General features: G+C 46.7%; 1 protein-coding gene across 1 annotated transcript in view; it reads right to left on the minus strand.

The window, feature by feature from the left end:
- Positions 1-23,437, minus strand: part of LOC144799981 (ATP-binding cassette sub-family C member 12-like) — a 973,671-nt gene that overhangs the window by 86,580 nt on the left and 863,654 nt on the right. The window contains exon 28 of the mRNA XM_078671636.1: positions 156-269. Within this exon, the coding sequence (XP_078527762.1) occupies positions 156-269 (114 nt within the window). The remainder of the gene's footprint in view (positions 1-155; positions 270-23,437) is intronic.

Genomic DNA, 23,437 nt, shown 5'->3' on the forward strand with positions numbered 1-23,437 from the left:
CTAGGTTTGATGGCTCCCCAGGGAACCACGGCGCACTGTGTGTGAACTGCTGATGTATAGATATAGATATATTATAGATGCTGATATATGATATAGATACACACACACACATATGGGACACTAAAGTTAAAATATATCACTGTATATATTCTTACCTTTGAATTTCTAAGTATCGCTCGTGCCATGCAGAGAAGCTGACGCTGCCCCACAGAAAAGTTTTCTCCATTTTCCACAACTTCTGCTTGTAATTTGTCAAACAGTTGAGAAATCTAGAGTGAAAAAACAACATTTAAACTGCTTTCCATTTTTTTTTAAATGACACAGTTAAGTGCATAATTTTCACTATCAACTCATACGATTGTAGGACCCATGGTTAGATGCACCTTCTCTAAGTGCCACCAGGATCCCTTGCTATTTACCTCTGTTGTCACTCTGTCACATCAATGGAACACGGAAATGTTTTGCGCCTCATCTTAAAACTTACTTGTCTCTTCAGCTCCCTAAACTCCTATGCCTAGATGTATCAAGATTTCAATTTGCGATTTCTAAATAGCGATTTTTAAGGAATCGTTATTTAGAAATCGCAAAATGAAATGTATGTAGAAAATCGTTTTTTTTTAGCGATTTCTTAGTCTTCCTTAATTGCGAATCCGCATTTTGCGAATTCGCAATTAAGGAATAATTTCCAATGCATTCCTATGGGCCAGGAGGCCCACAGGAACGATTGCGAAATAATTCTCAAATTGCGAATTCGCAATTTGCTAATAGCTCAAAGACACCCTGCTGCACCCCTGAAATTTACATGTTTGTGCATGTGGCGCACATACATGCCCCATGGGCATGTATGTGCGTCACATGCCACCCTCACAAATGCCAAATAGGGCATTTTTAAGAGAAATCGCAAATTACCACCAATTAAAAGTTGGTGGTAATTTGCGATTTCTTAACCCAAATTCGCAAACTTTAAAAGCTACCTACATCGCATTTAAGTAATCGCAAAATTTGCGATTCCTTAAATGCTTAAGCAAAATAAGGAATCGCAAATTTTAGCGATTCCTTATTTTGCGAAATTTTCATACATGTGAAAACATGCTAAAAAGCCTTTTGCGATTCGTAAAGGCTTGATACATCTAGGCCCTAATCTCCTAATTCGTAGCTGACACTGATAAACATTATTGAGGCTGGCCTTCAAAGGGGTTGTGGTTAGAGATGTACAAAGTGTTTTTCACTGTTGATGTTTTAGAGTGAGTTAAATTGTCACATAAGTCACGATTTTAACACAAATCTGTCAAGGTGAAAACTGTTGCAAACTTCACTAAATCCGACATTTTATCAGGTATTTTGCTTATGTTGCAGGAACAAAACTTGCTGTGGAAAGGATAACAGACGTCAAAAAATTAAAGAGAGGGACCCCTTAGTTAGACCAAAGGAATAAGGTATTATTGACAAGTGAAAGAAAGATTTATCCTTTGGTTTCTGTTATCTCATACTGACAACTACTCTACTCATTCCTACAACTCATCAATCTTGCACTCAGATACATAACTGTGTCCATGAACAAGGCCCATGCAGTAAATCTACAATACATCAAGAGTAGAAATTAATGAAAATATTTATTTAAAAAATTATACTCTCTAGGTATGGTTGTTATTCTAGAGCAATATAAAGCAAGAATCAACAGTTACATGATGCAAACTTGCCAGAACTATTAATACAATTGAATACAATAAAACATTTCATTAACAATTATACCCATTACCTCAATAAAACATCAGAGACATATTCATAACGCTGATTCATCAATTGTTAGACGAGAGATAAAAAAGACAGTACAATTTCTCATTCAAAGTTAAACATTCGTAGGAGAAAAGCCAACTGAGATCAGGTACATGAGCTCCTGTTTAGTATCAACTGGTCCAGTCAGAAACACAAATTGTGCAGATGATGCATCAACGCGTTTTGATGGTGCTAATTCATTGTATACCATCTTTCTCAAAACAAACATATTGTTCTCTTTGTTATAAAAACATATATATGTGTGTTCCGGGTACAATCCTATTGATTCTTCCCCAGAGTTGTTCTAATATATGCTGTGAGTGTTACTCAGTCACAGGTATTCCTAGATGGCTAAAAACTCCCAAATGTGGTATCTGCAGTTCAGTGTGTATACTTATAGTGAATGATCTTCTAAACATAACTGCGTGCCTGATAAGCACTCCGTGCCAAACACCTTTCCCAGTATCTTAATGATTTGCTGTAAAGGGGCCCTGGTAGTGTCCTTATCGCTCTCACCAATGTAGAGCTTGTATATAAATCGACTAGTTATGTAACTGCCCTTCATAGATTGGGCCTGATTATTGCTTTACGATGTGATGTGCAGGGCACTCCTCATACACGGCTCGAGATCATCAGAAAGGATAACAGTCATCAAAGCAACACACACCATTTCAAATAATGTTACTGTCATGACGTATGAAGAAAATGATGTAGTTGAAAATTCAACTAGAGGGGGGAGTGCTGAGATTAATAAATACGATAGCAATTTACACACTGATGTGAGCATGCACGTAGCATCAGTACAAATGAATGCAACATTGATGTACGCTGTAATCTATACATGCACAAAAATCTCAATCACACTAAATGCAATACTGATTTACGCTGTAACCTATACATGCACAATGATGTCAATACCAGTAGATCCAATGTCAATGCACACAGTAACCTATGCATGTACAATGACGGCAATCCTGATTAATTCAATGTTGATGTACGATGTAACAACTGTACATATAATAATGAGAATATCTGCATATATGATATCAATGACCACCATGTTACATGTGCCCACACTCACAAACTCGTATCATTGCTTTCGGATTCATCAGAGATGACCTCCCCATCAACTCCAAGTCAAGTCAGAGATACGTGGTCAGATAGGCCTTGCAACCCAAACCCAAGCCTACCGCTTCACAGGTCACAGGTGGCCCAAAGACAAATGTGCACCTAGGGAAAACCCTGATCTATTCCACATATATTTAGTCACACCACAAACAGGACCCAGGAGATTGGCCCCAATAAAACACGTTTGGTCAAAGGCACGCGTTCCCAAAATACATCAAAGTTAAATGCCACATGTAGTTAGGAACACTCTGACAATCAGGACATGACATATACATGGCACAAAGTGATCATGCGCTCATCCCACAGAACATCTGGACATGTACAGCCTGTCCCACACTAGCTCTCTCCGAGGTCGAGAGCTATATGTTTCCCCATTATCAGATATTTTTTATGACTATGATGCTTTACAAAGAATGTTAAAGTGTTTTTTTCTTACCCACAAAATGTGTATATGTGTGGCCAAAGCTTCTGTACTCTGATACTGTCTTCAGATCTGCAGCTGTCAATACTATCTCAGCCGCTGCATTTCATTAAACCAACTTGTTCCTGTTTTGCCAAATGGATCTTATCTATTCATTTATTTAAAGTAAATTCTAATTCTGGCTATAATTTCTGAAAACAGCCTACATCTATCCCCCTTCTCTCCATCTACGAAATGGACCTTCTGATAATGCTGGAGATTAATTACTCTTAAAGAGTATCAACATGTAGGACAAGCATTTGCAATGCAATAGGTCTCGCATTAGGAAAGTTTGAGCTATTGGCATTGTAAATGACAATATTTTTGTATGTGTTGGTTTTGAAAATGGATACATTAATAGCATTGTTATTTACAATCCCAATAGCTTAAACTTTTGCAAATGTGACACCTATTGCATTTGTAATGCAATATGTGTTGTGTTGAGAGTGGGAGAGCGGGACAGTGGGAGAGTGGGTGGGAGAGTCAGTGAGTGGGTGGGTGGGAGAGTCAGTGAGTGGGTGGGAGAGTGAGTGGGTGGGTGGGAGGGAGAGTCAGTGAGTGGGTGGGAGAGTGAGTGGGTGGGTGGGAGAGTCAGTGAGTGGGTGGGAGAGTCAGTGAGTGGGTGGGAGAGTGAGTGGGTGGGAGAGTCAGTGAGTGGGTGGGAGAGTCAGTGAGTAGGTGGGAGAGTCAGTGAGTGAGTGGGAGAGTCAGTGAGTGGGTGGGAGAGTCAGTGAGTGGGTGGGAGAGTCAGTGAGTGGGTGGGAGAGTCAGTGAGTGGGTGGGAGAGTCAGTGAGTGGGAGGGAGAGTCAGTGAGTTGTAGGGCTGGATTACATTCCATGGCTTCCAATTAAAATTACCATCGGACAATGAATCCAGCAAATAAGGACTTTGGCTAAACAGCTCCCCCATTACCTGTTAAGACATTTTTCATCAAGTATCACTTGGACGCTCATGGACTGTGTGCTTGTGGCAGCTGTATGGGGCATTTGTTATTAGCATGCATAAGCTACTGCTGAAGGTCTTCGAGCAGTTTCCGGTTTTGCTTTATTATGCCTGAACATTAGTATGCAAACTACTAAAGATATTTCAATGTGATTCTCTCGAGGCTCGTTAGTCCCTTATCACATCCCCAAATTCTCCTACAGACTTTACAGACTTTAACTTAGAGATTACTCTCCAGGTTAAGAGGGAAAAAAAAACTAAACATACACGGCGTTCCTGGCGATCAGAATCACGGCAGTAATGGTAACTGCTTTTGCTACTCGAAATGCGAGCCTTAGCGATTTTATTTAGGAGTGGCTATAATTAAACATAATGCATTTTATTTTTCTTGACTGCTGTACTGACCTGTGAACAAAAGAAACTAATTCTGACTGCCAGAAGAGAGCATCATAGTTGCATCCCAGAATCATGCAAGGTCAATAGCCACTGCACAGTATGCCTTTTACAGTAAAATAACAAGGAAGTGTCAGCACAGAAAAGCGGGCGAATAAAATAAAACACAACTTTTACACATATCGAAGTCCTATGTGCTGACGCGGTGCCCAGGGTGATGTGTCTACAGACAGGAAAGGGTTAAAACGCAAACTCACCGCAGCAGCCCGGCTTCAACAGGAAGCCAGGCAACCTTTGTTGGGACGGGGGCGGGGCCGGACACGCGACCGGAGCTTCCCAGGAGGCAGGCTGCAGTGGCTGGCGCATGGCTCCGGTGCAGAGAGAGGAGAGCCCTGCGTGCAGCCGGCGTCCGCCCGGGAAGCCAAGGAGCGGAGTGCCGGTGTCCCTGTGCCCGTTGACGTCGGAAGAGTCCTGCGGAGTAGAAGTCCCGGTGAGTGGGGCTGCAGCGTGTGTATGTGTGTGTGTACGCGCGCGCGCCTGTGTGTGCGTGCGTGCATGCAGAGGGGTGGGGGCTGGATGTGTCCGGTGAGTGGGGCTCCGTGCTTGCGTGTCTGTGTGTATGCAGAGGGGTGGGTGGGGGGCGGCAGCGTGTGTGTGTGAGCGCCCGCCTGTGTGTATGCGTGCATGCAGAGGGGTGGGGGCTGGCTGTGAGTTACTCTGCGCAAGCGCGGCTCAGACGCGCGCTCCCGCGGTCAAAACTGAGACTGCAAAAGCGCGCGTCTGAGTCGTGTCCACTCTCCTGAATACGGGTCACATTAGGTCTGTAGCAGACACTCTCAATGCTCACGCATTGAGAGTACGTCTGCTCGACCTAAAAAAGGAAATGTCATTAGCTCTTTCTAGTGTACCACTGTTTTACCAGACTGTCCCATATGTTAAGTCTAGTCGTTACCAGCATGCTTAGGTATACATTAGGGGGAATTGCTTTTTCCAAAACTAGACAAGGTCCCTGTGTATTTTAACGATGATATATCTAGACGTCAACCTTCTCAGCGTTCAATCACATTCACTCCATTATCACACTTATTTGTAAGGCCTCATAATACATTCTTAAATCAGAGAAGGTCAGCCCCACCACCATCTAGTTTGCTCCAGAATATTATAGAAAAGGGCATTTTTATAAATCCTTTGTAACTGAATACATCAATGGAAAATAGATGCCTTTGAACAGACCTTGTATTGTTGCCATGATTTGGACTCCCAGATATTTAATACATCCCTTCGCCCATTTAAAAAGATAATGATTTTTCAAGTTTTTAGAACCCCTTCCAGAGAGCAAGTAGTGGTTACAGGGCCTAACCATGGGTTTGTGTCCTTTTACTCCTGTTGTCCTGGAAGCCAATCTACGACGGGTCCTGAACAGTTGGGCCAAGTTCTAACCCTTTGGCACTTAACTCTCAGTGGTAGCACGGTCGATCAGTCCAAGGCTTCTCAGAGGGAGATAGGTGCAAGGCATACATAGGCACAAGACTCAAAGTATGAACAGTAACTCTGATAAACAGATTGTACAGTCAAATACTCACTTTGCAATAAAAGTAGTATTTAATATAAACACACAAAGTGTACTTACAAAGCACATTAAATAATATCCAAAGCCTCTCAAGGTTGATGCACTAGCGTAATCCTATGTAGTGTTCTCGAGTCCCTCTTTCCTATTGTAATGGAGTTGGTCAATTCTCAATCAACAATGGTGGTAATTTTCAGGTGTGGCATATTCTTGGGAACATGCAATAAAGTCTTGTTCCGCCCTTAAGATTTAATTAAGCCGCACCAAGCACTGAGGTTGTACAAGACCCAGGGAGGACTGGAGACCTAGAAACAGTCTTTCCTGACCAAGGGCAGCCAGTTCAGGGAAGACTGGAGTGGATCTTCTTGTGCTGCAGTGTCTGGATGCGGGAGGGCCACTGCATCTTGAGTTCTTGTCCAAAAGATGTGACAGGGTTGCTTCAGTCTCCGGTCAGTCTGCAGCAGTGTTGGACATGGATGTATGACATTACAACGCATGCTTTTACATTGCATGCCTTTACAACGCAAGTATTACAACGCAGTACATTACAATGCATAGTGCTTTGGGGTGCTGGATAGTGAATAGTTTAATTTACTATTCCAACTCCAGTCCCTGTGGACACTAGGGAAGGTTATTGGATAGTAAATTAACCTATTCCCTATCCTAGAGCGCCCCCCAGAGCAATGCGTTGTAATGGTTGCATTGTAAAGGCTCTGCGATGTAAAAGTTGCGTTGTAAAGGTTGTTTACCGTTGGACATCTACTCCATGGCTTCCTTGGCTTTTGGTAAGGTTTTCTATAAATGGTGAACTCTAAGACAGGTCCCTCATTTTAGATGTTTTGGCACAGATCCTCTTGGCACAAGGTTCTGGGGCAAAGGCCCTAAACTTCTCTGTGGATCCCAGGGATTTGTTGACTTGATAATGAGAAGGGCAAACTCTCTCATTAGTCCTGCTCACCGGGATCCACTCGTCAGGATCCCAACTGGGACTCACTCCCTTCCAACTGCTCTCCTCGCTCTAGGCAGGCAGGTGGGCGGAAGACTGGTGATCCAGCCCCAGGGCAAGTGGTCTTGACTTCCTGGTTGATGGCTCCTCACCCAGTACGAAGACTTGTAGACTTTGGTATTCAGCCTTGGTTGCAGCAGTTTGAAGTCTTTGTGCTCTTCCCACGCTAATGAACAGCGTGTGGGTCTCATGCTCCCACTTTTATATTTAACATCCAGACACAGACATGAATTAGTGCCTAGTACTTTGAAATTCGCATTGTGGGTGTCAACTCTTTCAAACTACCCCCTCATCTATCCTGTCCTTTCTCAGAGAGGCAGTCTTCCAAAGCACATGTTTCTTCAAATCTAACTTACCCATACCCCAGGGAGTAACCTGGGATCACACCTGGCTGTCAGCCTCCACTGATTTATCCCTCGCAAATGTTAAAAGGCCTGTTAGAAACGGGACCCCCGGCCGGCCAAGGCTCACGCTAAAGTCAGTCAGGGATCACCATTTCTAAGTCAGGGCAAGGGAGTTACACGCCAAGATAACCCCTGCTCACCCTCTAGGTAACGTGACGCGAGCAGCAAGGCTAATCTCGGAGGCGATGTGTAAAGCGTTTGCGCGCGCACCCCAGCGACAACACCCTAGGCCCACCACAAAGGAAACTCCACACCAGGTTATATCAAAAATAGCCTTTGTATTATAATAATAAAAACACATTAGATAACACACACACTTTACAATGTGCCAACAGGCACGGGCAAGATTTACAAGGGATTATGTACAGGACAGGGCCACCTGGACCACTGTCAGGGGTATGCACTTTTTAGAAATAATACTTGTAGGTATAACACTTAGTATATAAACATATAATGACTGTAACACAGAAATAGTAAATGTAGCATACAACCAGTAACTACTGGTAAAGGGTAAATACCTCCTACGCCACCCTAAACACTGTAGGGAAATCACGCAGGGAACTAGGACCTTATCATCAGGACCTATGGAAGGAAAACCATCACCTAAGCAAGTCACATTTAGCAAAGGGAAGGAAACCTAAAATAATCACCTAAGCAGGTCACTTTTAGCAAAGGTAATAACATAAACAATCCTCTAAGCAGGTCACTTTTAGCAAAGGGGATAAAACATAAACAATTACCTAAGCAGGTCACTTTTAGCAAAGGTAACAACAAACATTCCTCTAAGCAGGTCACTTTTAGCAAAGGGGAATAAAACATAAAGAATTACCTAAGCAGGTCACTTTTAGCAAAGATAATAACATAGACAATTGCACATGAAACATTAAAACACATTCAGAGGTGCAGGTAGAACATTTGCGCAGAAGTCACATAAATCAGTAAATTACAATGCGCAGGGTGCATATAGCACAACACTAGGATTGTCCCTCAGGCCAACTGGCCTCGCAAGGGGCTGATTGCCCTGAGTCTCAATGTCAGGGGAGCTGCGCAGGCAGCACAGCACACAAAAGCCTAAACGTAGCAACTGTCCACTAAGTGCTGGACAGTTGTAAATACAGCTGGGCAACGTTGGAGCCTCGTGGCTCAAGAACAATGATTGCCACCCAGGAGCCTCTCTGGGGCTCTAGAACAAATGGGGGCGATGAGCCTCTCTCAGGGCTCACACAACTGGCACCCCCTGAGCCTCTCGGGCTCGTCACGGAAACGATAGGGGCCTGGAGCCTCTCCGGCTCAAAGAACAAATGCCCCCCTCGAGCTTCTCTGAGCTCGCAAAACCAAAATGGGACACTGAGCCTCTCGGGGCTCTAAAGCACAGGAAATGGCCCCAGGAGGCTCGGGGCTCCTAATCACAAATGTAGGGCGCTGGGAGTCCTTCGTGGACTCAGCATGGACGTCGGAGCGGCCCGCTGCCAACCGGGGCCGCTCTATCACCCCCGGGACGCCTGGAGCCTCTCGGGGCTCAAGGAAACAATGGGGTCCGCCCAGGAGCACCAACGAGGCCCACCCACACTCACCGGCTGCTTCAGAGACGCTGGGCGGGCGCTCTCTCCCCTCGGGGCTCCGGCGGAGGTCCGGGGGTCTCCTTCGCTTGGGGAGCCTCGGCCGATGCACGCAGGCTGCTTCCTGCCTTCCGGCGATCTCCTCCTCCCCCGAGGACGCGGCGGGAGGCTCGGCCGGCTGGGCCAATCCCAGCGCGGCCCGGGCTGGAGGCGGGTGCTGCTTCCTCCGGGCTGCGGCGGTGATTCCACGGGCAAATGCGGCGTGGGCAGCCGCTCAAATTAAATAGAAACGGGGCAATGCCGGGTGGGCACCGGCCTCAAATTAAAATATAAAGCGAGGTAGGCACTCGCTATGCCTGGCAAAGCGCTCCAAAGCGCTATCATCAAAATAAGGCGCACCCAGCGCTTAGGGGGGCAAAGCACACGGCAAAAATGCGGCGTGGGCAGCCGTGAAAGTCAAATAAAGCGCTCCACAGCGCTAGCAGGCAATTTAAGCGCTCCCAAGCGCTAGGGGCATTAAAGCAAAGCTCCAGCAGGGACTGGAGGCAGGCAGGGGGGCAAGGCAGGGCCAGAGCCAGCACACTGGGTCTCCAGGCAGGGAGACAGTCCAAGTGGCGGTCCTCCTGGCCCCAGCAACAGCCCCCTCTGGCAAGGATCCAAAAGTAGAACAGAGAACAACTTCTGTGGGGACACAGCCCCTTCTTATACTGTGAAATCCTTTGTTTCAGGGTGCAGGGTGGGGGGAAACCAGTTGCAGCTGGCTTGGGAGTACCCTTGATGGCCCAACCACCCCTTTCATTCACTGGGGAGGCTTGGGTCGTTAGACAAACCACAGGGGGGCGGAGCCAGCATTGTGTGGGGAAAAACCCAGCCCATCCAGGACCCAGGTGCACTCCTCCCACACATCACTCATGCTGATCTCACACTCACCACCGGGCAGACCCATCCAGACTTCCTGGAGTCTGGCATGCCAGCCAGCTCCAGCCAATCACCCTCCAGCATCCTCACTGCACACATACATCAATGTCCAGAAGTAGCACTTCCCTTCTAGACACATACAAGCCGCACATACCATTGCGCAGCATTCATTCTCACGAGTTCACACATACTAAACTCGAGCCTGCACTCCCCACGCATCAGGAACTAACATGGACACACACATTCCCCATGCATTCCTATGGGAGGGCAGGCCAGCCATACTACACGCACGCACTTTACTCTGGGACACAGGGAAAAAGTGCGCAGAGACCCAAAAATCACTACACAGGGTCACAAATAAAAGCAAAAAGATTAGGGGTGAACCTGCCCTAAGGCCCAAGTCCAACAAAACCCCCTTCCAGCCAAATCGCAGGGCAGACCAATCACCACCGTGATGGACTTCCCTGCTTGGGGCGATAAAACACGGACGCGGGCCCACAACTGCAGGGACACCCTCCTGTTTTACGCCACGGTGAACCCCTAGGGTTCCTTCTAAAACTACTGTAGGGACTAACTGGGGTACCCCACTGGTACTCTCCAGCTGCCCTCGGCCAGGACCAGGCCCTAGGCCACCCAGGTACCACTGGATCCTGCCTACTCACAAAGTGGGGGGTAGTAACCCCTGGCACATAATAGCCATTCTCCACCCTTCCTGTCTGCAAGACAGGGCTAGACTGCCACTGGTTCTCCAGCCTAGGGTCTACAACCTTAGGCGGACCAGGAGTCTCAGGGAAGGCTCTCCTCCCCCTACCTCTTCTTCTAGGGTTCCTCCTCCTCCTGCGAGGGGTTCCCTCTAAACAACATTCTCCCAACCTAGGGTTTAACCCCTCAGGTTGCACCGGGGTCAGAGGTGGGCTCTCCCACCCTATGCACCCCCTTCCAGAGTCCTGCTCCCTCCCAACCGGGGCGGTACCTCTGGTGAAAGAACTGGTCAGGACACTGATTACAGTAGTCCCACCCTTCAGGTCAGGCTGATCCTGAACCTGGCCTTCCAACCTCTGGTCTAAAACCTTTGGTGGAACCAATGCCTGGCACTCCAGGACTTCTGGGGACTCACATCCTATCCCCCAATCACTCCTTTCGCTGGACTCCTGTACCCTCCCTACCGGAGCGGTACTGCCAGACTCTAGAACCATAGAAGCTCCGCTTACAGATGCTCCAGGTCCTCCACACAGTAGGAGATCTCCCTCAAGTGAACTAACAAGTAAGCTTAGGTTCCCATCCTGGTGTTCCCTAAAGAAACCATCCAGGCTCTGTGACAGGGCTTCGGGCGTCTGGGGACTCTCGGTCACACACTCACTCCTGCTCCACTGAGACAGGCAGTCAGCCCCTACACCCTCCTCACTAACCTGGGACCTAGCTGGGCTACTCTCACCCTCCTCCACCACGCTGGGCTGGAGGACACCTGACCCACTACTGTTGGAATCACTCACTAGTGACTCTAAAGAACCTCTCGCACTTTCCCATCGGTCGGCTTCCTCTGCCAGCTAATATGGTTCAGACAATCCACACCCTAACAGGTGTTGGCGCAATTCTGGATAAACAACACTGAGCAACTGCTCTTTGGCAATCACATCAAACAAGATGTCCCAATCATATTTTGTGGGACCCCGTAACCAATCACACTGTGCTACACAACAGTCATCCTGAAAATCTTCCCAAGACTGGTGAGGTGGTTTCCTAAGGTTCCGGAACTTCAACCTACACTCCTCTTCTCGGGAAACAGGTACCATACTCGGGGAACTGGGAGTGGGACTGTCTACACTAACATTTAAATAGCTGCCACCACTGGATTCAACCCTCCCTGGGGAATCCAGAAAAACATAACTGCACTCAGGGGATAACCTATCCTCTAGGGCTACCTTCTCCCTGAACAAGGCCCTTTCAGCCTCTAGCTTGGCGTGCTCCAACCTGAGCTGTTCCATCGCTAGCTGATGCTCCCGCTCTTCCCTCCTATCCAACCACTCCTCTGGGGACAGGGAAAGGGATGGGGCGCTGGTACTGACACTGGACTCAGCAAGGGACTCCCTATCTATGGGGTCCTCACTATCTGCTGATATCCATCCACTGTCATCATCATACAACTCACATTCTTCAGGGCTCCCAACAGACTCACCACCCTCATGGCGTGCGGCCCGGGCCCTATCTATCTCACTGTGCTCAAGATCCCACTGATCCTTCTGCCATTGGATCAGGCTGTCCCTAAGCTGGGACTGAGTATCCGACTCACTCACCTCCATGCCTCCCTCTTCACAGAATCTGACCAGCTCTGACCTACTGTACCTAAAAAGACAACAGAGATCAAAAACAGGCTCCATTTTGGCGGACGTTCTCAGGAAGAGTTTGACACAGGGAACCTGGGGGTCTGAGCTAAACAGGAGTATACAATTACACAATTCAGCAAGATTCCTATCTCAGAGAACTTGCACTCCACTGTCCAGTGTAACACACCCTCATTCACACACACCCTCCCCTCGGACCTGTAAGGCAGTTTCTACCACCCCTGATTTTCTCAACCTGACCACAAGTGACACAGGTACCAAACTCTGGAAGCAGGGCAGGGAACAAATGTACTGGACAGAAATTACAAAATGACACCTTTCAGGAGAAGCAAAACTGAACTTCCCTAAAAAACAATAATCCCCAAAATGCGGTTATCTAAAACTGTAGAGCTTTGTAGTGTGGCCTGTCGCCACTGTGGTACAGCGCAAACGCAAGTCCAATCCGCACCACTAGCCACCAATGTTAGAAACGGGACCCCCGGCCGGCCAAGGCTCACGCCAAAGTCAGTCAGGGATCACCATTTCTAAGTCAGGGCAAGGGAGTTACACGCCAAGATAACCCCTGCTCACCCTCTAGGTAACGTGACGCGAGCAGCAAGGCTAATCTCGGAGGCGATGTGTAAAGCATTTGCGCGCGCACCCCAGCGACAACACCCTAGGCCCACCACAAAGGAAACTCCACACAAGGTTATATCAAAAATAGCCTTTGTAATATAATAATAAAAACACATTAGATAACACACACACTTTACAATGTGCCAACAGGCACGGGCAAGATTTACAAGGGATTATGTACAGGACAGGGCCACCTGGACCACTGTCAGGGGTATGCACTTTTTAGAAATAATACTTGTAGGTATAACACTTAGTACATAAACATATAATGACTGTAACACAGAAATAGTAAATGTAGCATACAACCAGTAACTACTGGTAAAGGGTAAATACCTCCTACGCCACCCTAAACACTGTAGGGAAATCACGCAGGGAACTAGGACCTTATCATCAGGACCTATGGAAGGAAAACCATCACCTAAGCAAGTCACATTTAGCAAAGGGAAGGAAACCTAAAATAATCACCTAAGCAGGTCACTTTTAGCAAAGGTAATAACATAAACAATCCTCTAAGCAGGTCACTTTTAGCAAAGGGGATAAAACATAAACAATTACCTAAGCAGGTCACTTTTAGCAAAGGTAACAACAAACATTCCTCTAAGCAGGTCACTTTTAGCAAAGGGGAATAAAACATAAAGAATCACCTAAGCAGGTCACTTTTAGCAAAGGTAATAACATAGACAATTGCACATGAAACATTAAAACACATTCAGAGGTGCAGGTAGAACATTTGCGCAGAAGTCACATAAATCAGTAAATTACAATGCGCAGGGTGCATATAGCACAACACTAGGATTGTCCCTCAGGCCAACTGGCCTCGCAAGGGGCTGATTGCCCTGAGTCTCAATGTCAGGGGAGCTGCGCAGGCAGCACAGCACACAAAAGCCTAAACGTAGCAACTGTCCACTAAGTGCTGGACAGTTGTAAATACAGCTGGGCAACGTTGGAGCCTCGTGGCTCAAGAACAATGATTGGCACCCAGGAGCCTCTCTGGGGCTCTAGAACAAATGGGGGCGATGAGCCTCTCTCAGGGCTCACACAACTGGCACCCCCTGAGCCTCTCGGGCTCGTCACAGAAACGATAGGGGCCTGGAGCCTCTCCGGCTCAAAGAACAAATGCCCCCCTCGAGCTTCTCTGAGCTCGCATAACCAAAATGGGACACTGAGCCTCTCGGGGCTCTAAAGCACAGGAAATGGCCCCCAGGAGCCTCGGGGCTCCTAAACACAAATGTAGGGCGCTGGGAGTCCTTCGTGGACTCAGCATGGACGTCGGAGCGGCCCACTGCCAACCGGGGCCGCTCTTTCACCCCCGGGACGCCTGGAGCCTCTCGGGGCTCAAGGAAACAATGGGGTCCACCCAGGAGCACCAACGAGGCCCACCCACACTCACCGGCTGCTTCAGAGACGCTTGGCGGGCGCTCTCTCTCCTCGGGGCTCCGGCGGAGGTCCGGGGCTCTCCTTCGCTTGGGGAGCCTCGGCCGATGCACGCAGGCTGCTTCCTGCCTTCCGGCGATCTCCTCCTCCCCCGAGGACGCGGCGGGAGGCTCGGCCGGCTGGGCCAATCCCAGCGCGGCCCGGGCTGGAGGCGGGTGCTGCTTCCTCCGGGCTGCGGCGGTGATTCCACGGGCAAATGCGGCGTGGGCAGCCGCTCAAATTAAATAGAAACGGGGCAATGCCGGGTGGGCACCGGCCTCAAATTAAAATATAAAGCGAGGTAGGCACTCGCTATGCCTGGCAAAGCGCTCCAAAGCGCTATCATCAAAATAAGGCGCACCCAGCGCTTAGGGGGGCAAAGCACACGGCAAAAATGCAGCGTGGGCAGCCGTGAAAGTCAAATAAAGCGCTCCACAGCGCTAGCAGGCAATTTAAGCGCTCCCAAGCGCTAGGGGCATGAAAGCAAAGCTCCAGCAGGGACTGGAGGCAGGCAGGGGGGCAAGGCAGGGCCAGAGCCAGCACACTGGGTCTCCAGGCAGGGAGACAGTCCAAGTGGCGGTCCTCCTGGCCCCAGCAGCAGCAACAGCCCCCTCTGGCAAGGATCCAAAAGTAGAACAGAGAACAACTTCTGTGGGGACACAGCCCCTTCTTATACTGTGAAATCCTTTGTTTCAGGGTGCAGGGTGGGGGGAAACCAGTTGCAGCTGGCTTGGGAGTACCCTTGATGGCCCAACCACCCCTTTCATTCACTGGGGAGGCTTGGGTCGTTAGACAAACCACAGGGGGGCGGAGCCAGCATTGTGTGGGGAAAAACCCAGCCCATCCAGGACCCAGGTGCACTCCTCCCACACATCACTCATGCTGATCTCACACTCACCACCGGGCAGACCCATCCAGACTTCCTGGAGCCTGGCATGCCAGCCAGCTCCAGGCAATCACCCTCCAGCATCCTCACTGCACACATACATCAATGTCCAGAAGTAGCACTTCCCTTCTAGACACATACAAGCCGCACATACCATTGCGCAGCATTCATTCTCACGAGTTCACACATACTAAACTCGAGCCTGCACTCCCCACGCATCAGGAACTAACATGGACACACACATTCCCCATGCATTCCTATGGGAGGGCAGGCCAGCCATACTACACGCACGCACTTTACTCTGGGACACAGGGAAAAAGTGCGCAGAGACCCGAAAATCACTACACAGGGTCACAAATAAAAGCAAAAAGATTAGGGGTGAACCTGCCCTAAGGCCCAAGTCCAACAAGGCCTAAGCCCTCCCCTTTATTGTGATTCACTGGTCCTACAGTGCTAACTGTATCAGGCTCATCATCTCTAGTGACAAGAAGCCCAGGCCCCATTTAGCAATAATTCTTACCAGTAATTCTTTCTAAATCAAAAAGACCTTTGAGGTGCACAGAGGATCCTCTGATTCCTTCTTGCAATGGATGTGTTACCCACACAGATTTCAGGAATGTCAGGAAATCACATCTACAGTTTTGGGTTTCAGTCCCCACCTCCAACTAGCCTTTCCATGCCCTGGGCTTCAAAGTCAAACTCACAGGTCTCTGTTTTATGTACCTAGCACAAGCACATATGCAATGCAGCATGCACACACAAACATCATGTGCTGCAAAGAACTAACAGGCTCATGCATCAAAAGAAAAACCGGTCGCAAACGGGCATCCCAAATGCAAAAATCGCAATTTAAGTAAGCTCAAAATTGCGATTACTTAAATTGTGATTGCATTTCAGGAATCGCAAATTGAGATTCCTTAAATGCAATGCAGTAAAAAAATGCAATTTTGCAAATAGGGAGCGCAAATTACCATGAAGTTGAACTTCATGGTAATTTGCAAAAACTTTGAAAAAAGCACTTTTGTGCATTTTTCAAAGTTTCATGTTGTGCACACACATGCCCTTAGGGCATGTGTGTGCGCAACATATGTGTACAGATCAATTTCAGGGGTGCAACAGGGTGTCCTTTTGACACCCTTGCACCCTGAAATTGCATGCACAATTTGCGAGGACATATTGGTACTCGCAAATTGCGCATGCAATTTCCCATTCATTCCTATAGAACTGTAGGCCCATAGGAATAAATGGGAAGCCATTCCTTATTTGCGACTCACAACTTGCGAGTCGCAAATAAGGATTGTGTAGGAATCGCTATTTTTATAGCGATTCCTACATGCATAGGCTTTTGTGGGGCCTTAATTGCTATTCTTTAATTATCTCAATTAAGGACTTGCAAAATCTTACCTTGATGCATGTGCCTGTATATACATCCATAATCTAAGCCAAGGGTGAGTTAAGTAAAGAGAGGTGAAACTGTTTCCACTGCTGAATACTACAAAACAGGTATTCTGTCGCCACTGCACTTATGTGACTTAGCTCCATTGCAACGGCAGTAGTCCTTTACCACTATGAAGGTATCGCTTTTCTACGTTCCTCCTGATTTAACAAGACTGCATGAACAAGAGACGGGCAAAGGTTATATGGCACACACATGATCTGTGTTCACACATGACCAAGAATCAGTACCAGGCATCTAGATATCCATGTAGCTGAGGCATTCAGGGTAAGTGTGTAGGTCTATCATCATGCAGGTGACATTTCCAGCATGTTCTTAGATTGTTCTGAGGTTTTTTAAAGTTTCAACTACACTTAGGAATTTCCTACGTTTGTCTCTTACCCCATATTACTTTAAACACTTCCAATTGGTGCACCATAGTCAGAAGAGAGTCCCTGGAGTACCCAATGTTAGGAGATAACCATCCACTCATAAGATGATCTTATGTGCATCTTTCCCAAACTGAAACTCTCTGATGCCTCTCGAGTCTCGTATCCTGCTCACTAGAGGTTCTATGTTTAATGCAAATAGCAAAGGGAAGGGGGTACTTGCCTCCTAGGTTCCGCTTTCCAGTCTCACTGATTGAGACAGGCTGCCATTAAGTGAAATTCTTGCCCTTGGATGTCTGCAGTTTGCCATTGTAATATATACATTCTTAGGGCCTGTGCTAAAGTATGTCAATAGAGGTCCCAAAATTCCAATAATCAGGGGTTTGTAAAGCACGGTAGGGTCTCAAGGCACTGGGGGGGGGGGATGCAGCTCCAGATCAGTCAAAGAGCCAGGTATTGAGGCTCTTCCTGAAGGTGTGCAGAGTGGGGGAGCGTCTGATGTTGACTGGGAGCTTGTTCCAGGTTTTTGCTGCAACGTAGGAGAAGGCTCTTCCACCTGCCCTGGTTCTGCGGGTGCGCGGGGTCTCTGCCAAGGCGAGGTCGGCGGAGCTGAGGTTCGTTTTGGGTATGTGTCTCGGAGACTCTTTCGTTGAGGTATTTGGCTCCAATGTTGTGGAGGGATTTTTAGGCGTGGGTGAGTAGCTTGAAAGCCAATTACCCTGCATCTGCTGCTCTTCCTGTTTGCCCGCCTGATCAAGCCGTGAGGGGAACGACCATCGAGTTGCGCCTGTGAGAGGCAGCGGGTACTTTCTTGCTGCACCGCCATTCTCCCGTTTTATGTAGGGAGAGGAGCTGCTGGAGCAGCCTCCGGGGACAAGACTACATCCCCTAGAAGGCTCTGCAGGGCGCAGAGCCAGTGACGCGGTAGGAGGGTGCCGGAGGCCCTCAAAGCCTGCCCAGACTTCCCGCAGCACGGGCCAAGCCCGGGCCAAGGGCGGGCCCGTCCGCGCCGGAGGAGGCCGGCCGGGCCTACTCTCTTGGCCCTCCCTTGTGAGATCGTCCTGGGAAGGCCAAGTAAGACTCTAAAACTCTCCCCCTACAGTTATCTGCCCAGATGTGATAAGAACTATTTCGGCTATGTTCCTTTGCTATATTTGGGACTGAGTGTGTTTTAATTGAACTTAAACTGTTATAGCATCTTTAGATATCATTACCGTAAAACCGGGCTTTATTATCAATATCAACACAGGTATTATCGATATAGGTCAGATATACTCGTTTGGCCTAAGAACAAAAAAAGATGGGGAAAAGGAAGCTGAATAAGTCGACCTCGGGACAACCCACCTTAAAACTGAAACCAGACAGCATGTCACTAATGAAATATTTAACCGGGCGGTGGGAGCAATTGAAAAACAAATATCTAGCGTTGAAGATGCCCTGACAAAGGATAAGGAGGCCTTAAAATCTGTGGAGTGTAGTAGGGCGTCAAGCTCCTTGGGGGAATTGTCTCTGGAGTTGCTTAGATCTCCTAGAATACCATCGGATGTAAATAATGGCTGTATCATCACAGGTGGAGACGAGATCTCGTCAGATGACCCTGATGTGTTGTCACTTCCACCCTCAAAGAAAGCTTGCATTAAGATCAAGAAAGTTTTGCCCATAAGTCTCCCACCTTTGGTTCATGTAAATAGCCCATCTGTAAAAAAAAACACACCTGTAAAAAAACCAATGCTAAAGAAGATAGCTACGGGGGGAATAAGTCAAAGAAAAGGGTAAACCAGGCAAAAAACAATAATAATTGTAAAAGTAATTACAAAGGACAAGGAACTAATAATACTGCTTTCGAAATTGAGAGCCTTTTCTTGGACTTGACTATTAAAATGAGGGCTCTCATAGATCCAATAGAGAATAGGCAAACCCAGATAGAGTTAAATCAAACGATCATTTTGTACAAAGTAAGCAAATTAGCCTCTAGAATCCCTATGTCATACGGAATAGAGGACGACATAAAAATTAGCGAGAAGACTCTTCACACTGTAACCCAGGGAGACAGTGATCATAGTAATGTATCTAATTTAAAAAGGGAGGATACCTTATCAAGGGTTAGCGTGCATTGTAATCAGGAAGAAACGGGGGGTGTAGGGAGTACTCAAACCTGTGTATGACCGATTCAACATAGTGCCTACAGAGAACCTAATACATTAAATCTCCCGCCTGCCGCGGTCCCTTACACCATCGTCTTAGCAAATGTCCCAACGATAAAGGAGCATGACCAAGAATCATGGGTTACTCTGCGGAATAAGTTCATTTATCATCGGGGCAATAAGAGCGGCCTAACGAAGGAGATGTTCGAGGCATTTAAAATGGTGAGACAAGTCTCCTGGGTGGGCACGGGCAGAAAGTTGTTATGGGGGGACTGTGGAGTCTTAACCCGGGTTCTCCCGCCCTGGTTTGCGAAATCTTGAATCGCTTCAGAACAAATGCATTGAATAGGGAGCAAATAAATGTCCTCCCCTTGGGCTTCTTTTATCGGCCCTGTATGGCCGAGAGGCAAAACTCGTACTTGGGTAACCACCATTTGGGTAACCATCACTATGCAAAATATCAGATTTATAATGTAGCAGTAAAAAAATAGGTATGAATTGCTGCAGTTTTTGGAGGATGTGGATTGACATAATGGCCATAACCGTGGAAAGGGTAGTTGTACGTTAGAGGGGAATACACTTAGCAATCACCGTAAAGGTAATGACCCATATGAATGCCAGAGCAAGGCTGTTGTCTCCTGTTTACGGAAGTTAGCTCCCGCCAAGTCTCAGTCCCATACAAATCAGCAAGGAACTTACGGGGAAGATGCATGTTACTGACCCAGTCATAATCCCAGGTGAATCGATTATTAATGGAATAGGGGCTTCTCTGAATGAGTCCATCAGAGATAGAACAATAGTTGATAGCCCAATACGGGAAGAAACGATGAGGGAATATGTAGGTAAAGAACCCGATATGGTTGCTAACCCTGTATTAACCGCATGCGTGCGGGCGGAATTCCGCCCGTACGCTGAGATTTACTAATTCGCATGTTACGTGACGAGCTGGGCTCGTCATCAGCGTAGCAGGAGGCTACCTCATGACGAGCCCAGCTCGTCATCAGCGTCGAAGGGGTTAAATCCTGGGACGGTCAAAATCCTATCCTGGAACATTTGTGGCTTTAAGTCTAAAATTACAAATAGTGCTTGGGGGAGACTTTGTTCGAAATTATGACATTTTATGTCTACAAGAGACATGGTTATTATCTGAGCAACATCTGGGTGGGTATAAAACATTTCATGTCCCTGCATTATGGTCATCCCATGGGAGAAATAAGGGGGATATATGTGTCTATATATCGAACATGATGAAAGTACAGAATATCAAAATGATACAAAGTACCCCCTATTACCAAATGGTCTCCATTGTTTTGTCATCACACATGAAGTTGCTAATTGTTAATTTTTACAATAACATAAATAAAGATGAGTACATGGATGTGTTAAAAAACCTCAGTGAGGACTTAACTGACCAAGCCATCGTTAAGGGAAAAGATGTATTCTTGGTATGGGGAGGGGATTTTAACACAAGTATTTGTAACTTGAACGTGTGTGGCATTGGAAAAAATTGCAAAGAAGAGAACGGTCCTACTAAGCACTTTGTACATACGGATAGAGGGGAGAAACTCAATGAAGTTATGGCAACGTTTGACCTTGGGTTTGTAAATACAATGTGTTCCCCAATTGCCAATTTTGGCCCTACCTATATTGGACGGGATTTTAGAACTGTGATCGATTTTATCATCATGCCAATACGTTACGCCAATTTGGTGGAAAAATGTATCATTCACCCAATTGGAATAAGTGATCACCTTCCCCTTTGTGTTGACATACTAGTATATGGAAATAATACTAAGTCCACCATAGAGCGTTTGGCATGGGTTCAAGATTTTGTATTGTCCCGTCAAAATGCTTTCTCAATAAGATGAGGGGTCAAAAAAACCTACACTGACTAACAAAAATATAGTTACCAAGGCTCTAATACCAATTATGATGTGTTTAAACGAGGATACTCCTAAGGTTGATGTACTAAATGCTTTTATGCAGATTACACAAACCATCCAAAAGATTACGACTAACCCTAGAAATAAGAAACAAATAAAAGGGAATGGGTGGTTTGATAGCCAGTGCACTAAGGCATATGATCTTCTTAAAGTTGCACTAAGTACACTAACCAGGGATGGGGAGGAAGTTAGAGCCTGTAGGATGGCCTATAATTTGGCAAGAAAAAAACGTAAAAAGGAAATAAAGGAGCAGGCGTGGGCCAATTTGTATCAGGCCTCCCAGTGCAGAGACTCTTGTTTATTTTGGCAGGCTGTGAATGCCCCTTTCTTTATAAATAAAGAAAGTGCTAGGCTGGAGATCGCTATTGATGAGAACAACTGGATTGAATTCTTCTCCAAGGTCTATAGGAAGGAGAAAAATGGTGATGCAAACCTCTCTGGGAATGAGGAGGTGGAAGGATGCAATATGGCACAATCATCAATTGCAATTGAGATCACCCTGGAGGAAGTACTACTGGCAATCAACCATAGTAAGGGTAACAAGGCACCAGGTCTCGATGGGATTCCAATTGATCTATTTAAGACGACTACTGAGCTTTGGGCCCCGCTCCTGATGCGAGTGGTGGAGGCTTGCTGTTCGGAAGGATTTATAAAATCTTGGTCCGAATCAGTAATCGTACCCATCTACTAAAAAGGGGACCGTGAAAATCCATCCAGCTATAGGTCAATTTCACTTTTGGACTCCTTAATGAAAGTGGCAGGAAGGGTGATATTAAATAAACTTCAAACCTGGGCCGAAGATAACAGCATTTTAAGCCCGGTTCAATATGGGTTTAGGGAGGGGATGGGTACGGTGCCGCAGGTCTTAAACTTTACATTACTCCAAGGGAAGCATACCCAAGCGAAGAAGGGGAGTCTGTACGTAATATTCGCAGACCCTACGGCCGCGTTCGATTGTGTGGAACGCAACAAGCTATGGAGCACCTTAGAGGACATACAGGTTGAGCCAGCCATTGTGCAATTCCTAAGACAGTTGTATTCAGGAGCCTCAGCCAAAGTGAGATATGGCCTCAAGGGAGAATGCACCAAATCACTCCGCGTAGAGAGGGGAGTCAGACAAGGCTGCGTCCTGGCCCCATTCCTCTTTTCCATATATACCAAAGCTTTGGAGGAGGAATTGAGGGCCAATGTTATAGACTCTCCAAGACATAACAACAAGCACTTCGTCTCCCTTCTCTACGCGGATGACACGGTTTTAATGGCCAGAACTAAGATAGGAATCCAGCAGGCACTCTCCACATAAAATGAGTTTATGGCCAGTAGGGGTCTAAAACTAATAGTGGACGATGTAAACATCGAATACACTAAAACCTTCTCATATCTAGGTGTTCTCCTTGAGGGAGAAGGCTCCTGGGGTCCAGCAGTTAAGAGCAGGACCCTTTTATTTAAAAGATCGACTGCGGCATTAATGAATTTTGCACATAAATTAGGCAAAAGCCCTCCTGAGATATTAATAAAAATATATATAGCAAAGTGTGGAGCGAGTATTTGGGGTTTTTGTAATGTGGCGTCTATTCAAATTGTTGAAAATATTTTTTTAAGATATATTCTTGCGGTCCCACAGAGTACAACTGTTTTTAATTGTCATGCAGAATTTGGCATCAAGTTTATAACAGATCTTATCAATCTGCAACCTGTTTTACTATGGCACAGAGTCTGGTCCACACCGACATTGGGACTAGATAGAGAAATTATTAGGGATTTAATGGTTTTGGATCAGGCAAGAAACATTCCATGGCTAAATTATGTTAGAAAGTTATTTAACAATCTTAATAGATCGGAGTATTAATTATGATAATCCCGAGGTGGTCTGCGCTATATCAAGAAAGTCATTGAAACAATTATGCATGAGTCACTTTGAGCAGTTAAGATTAACTGGGGAAATTAATAAAAAATCTGTAATTCAACATCAGATGACCTTGGCCTGTTATAGGATTTAACCCTATTTGTGTTATTGTCTGAGGGGTTTTGACAGGTACATTCTAACAAGGTTCAGATTTGAATCATTCCATCGTCTAGTGACTTTCCCAAATAAAAACGATTGGTGGAGGGAATT

This window comes from Lissotriton helveticus, chromosome 12, assembly GCF_964261635.1.
Source record: "Lissotriton helveticus chromosome 12, aLisHel1.1, whole genome shotgun sequence".
In the NCBI taxonomy this organism is placed as follows: Eukaryota; Metazoa; Chordata; class Amphibia; order Caudata; family Salamandridae; genus Lissotriton; species Lissotriton helveticus.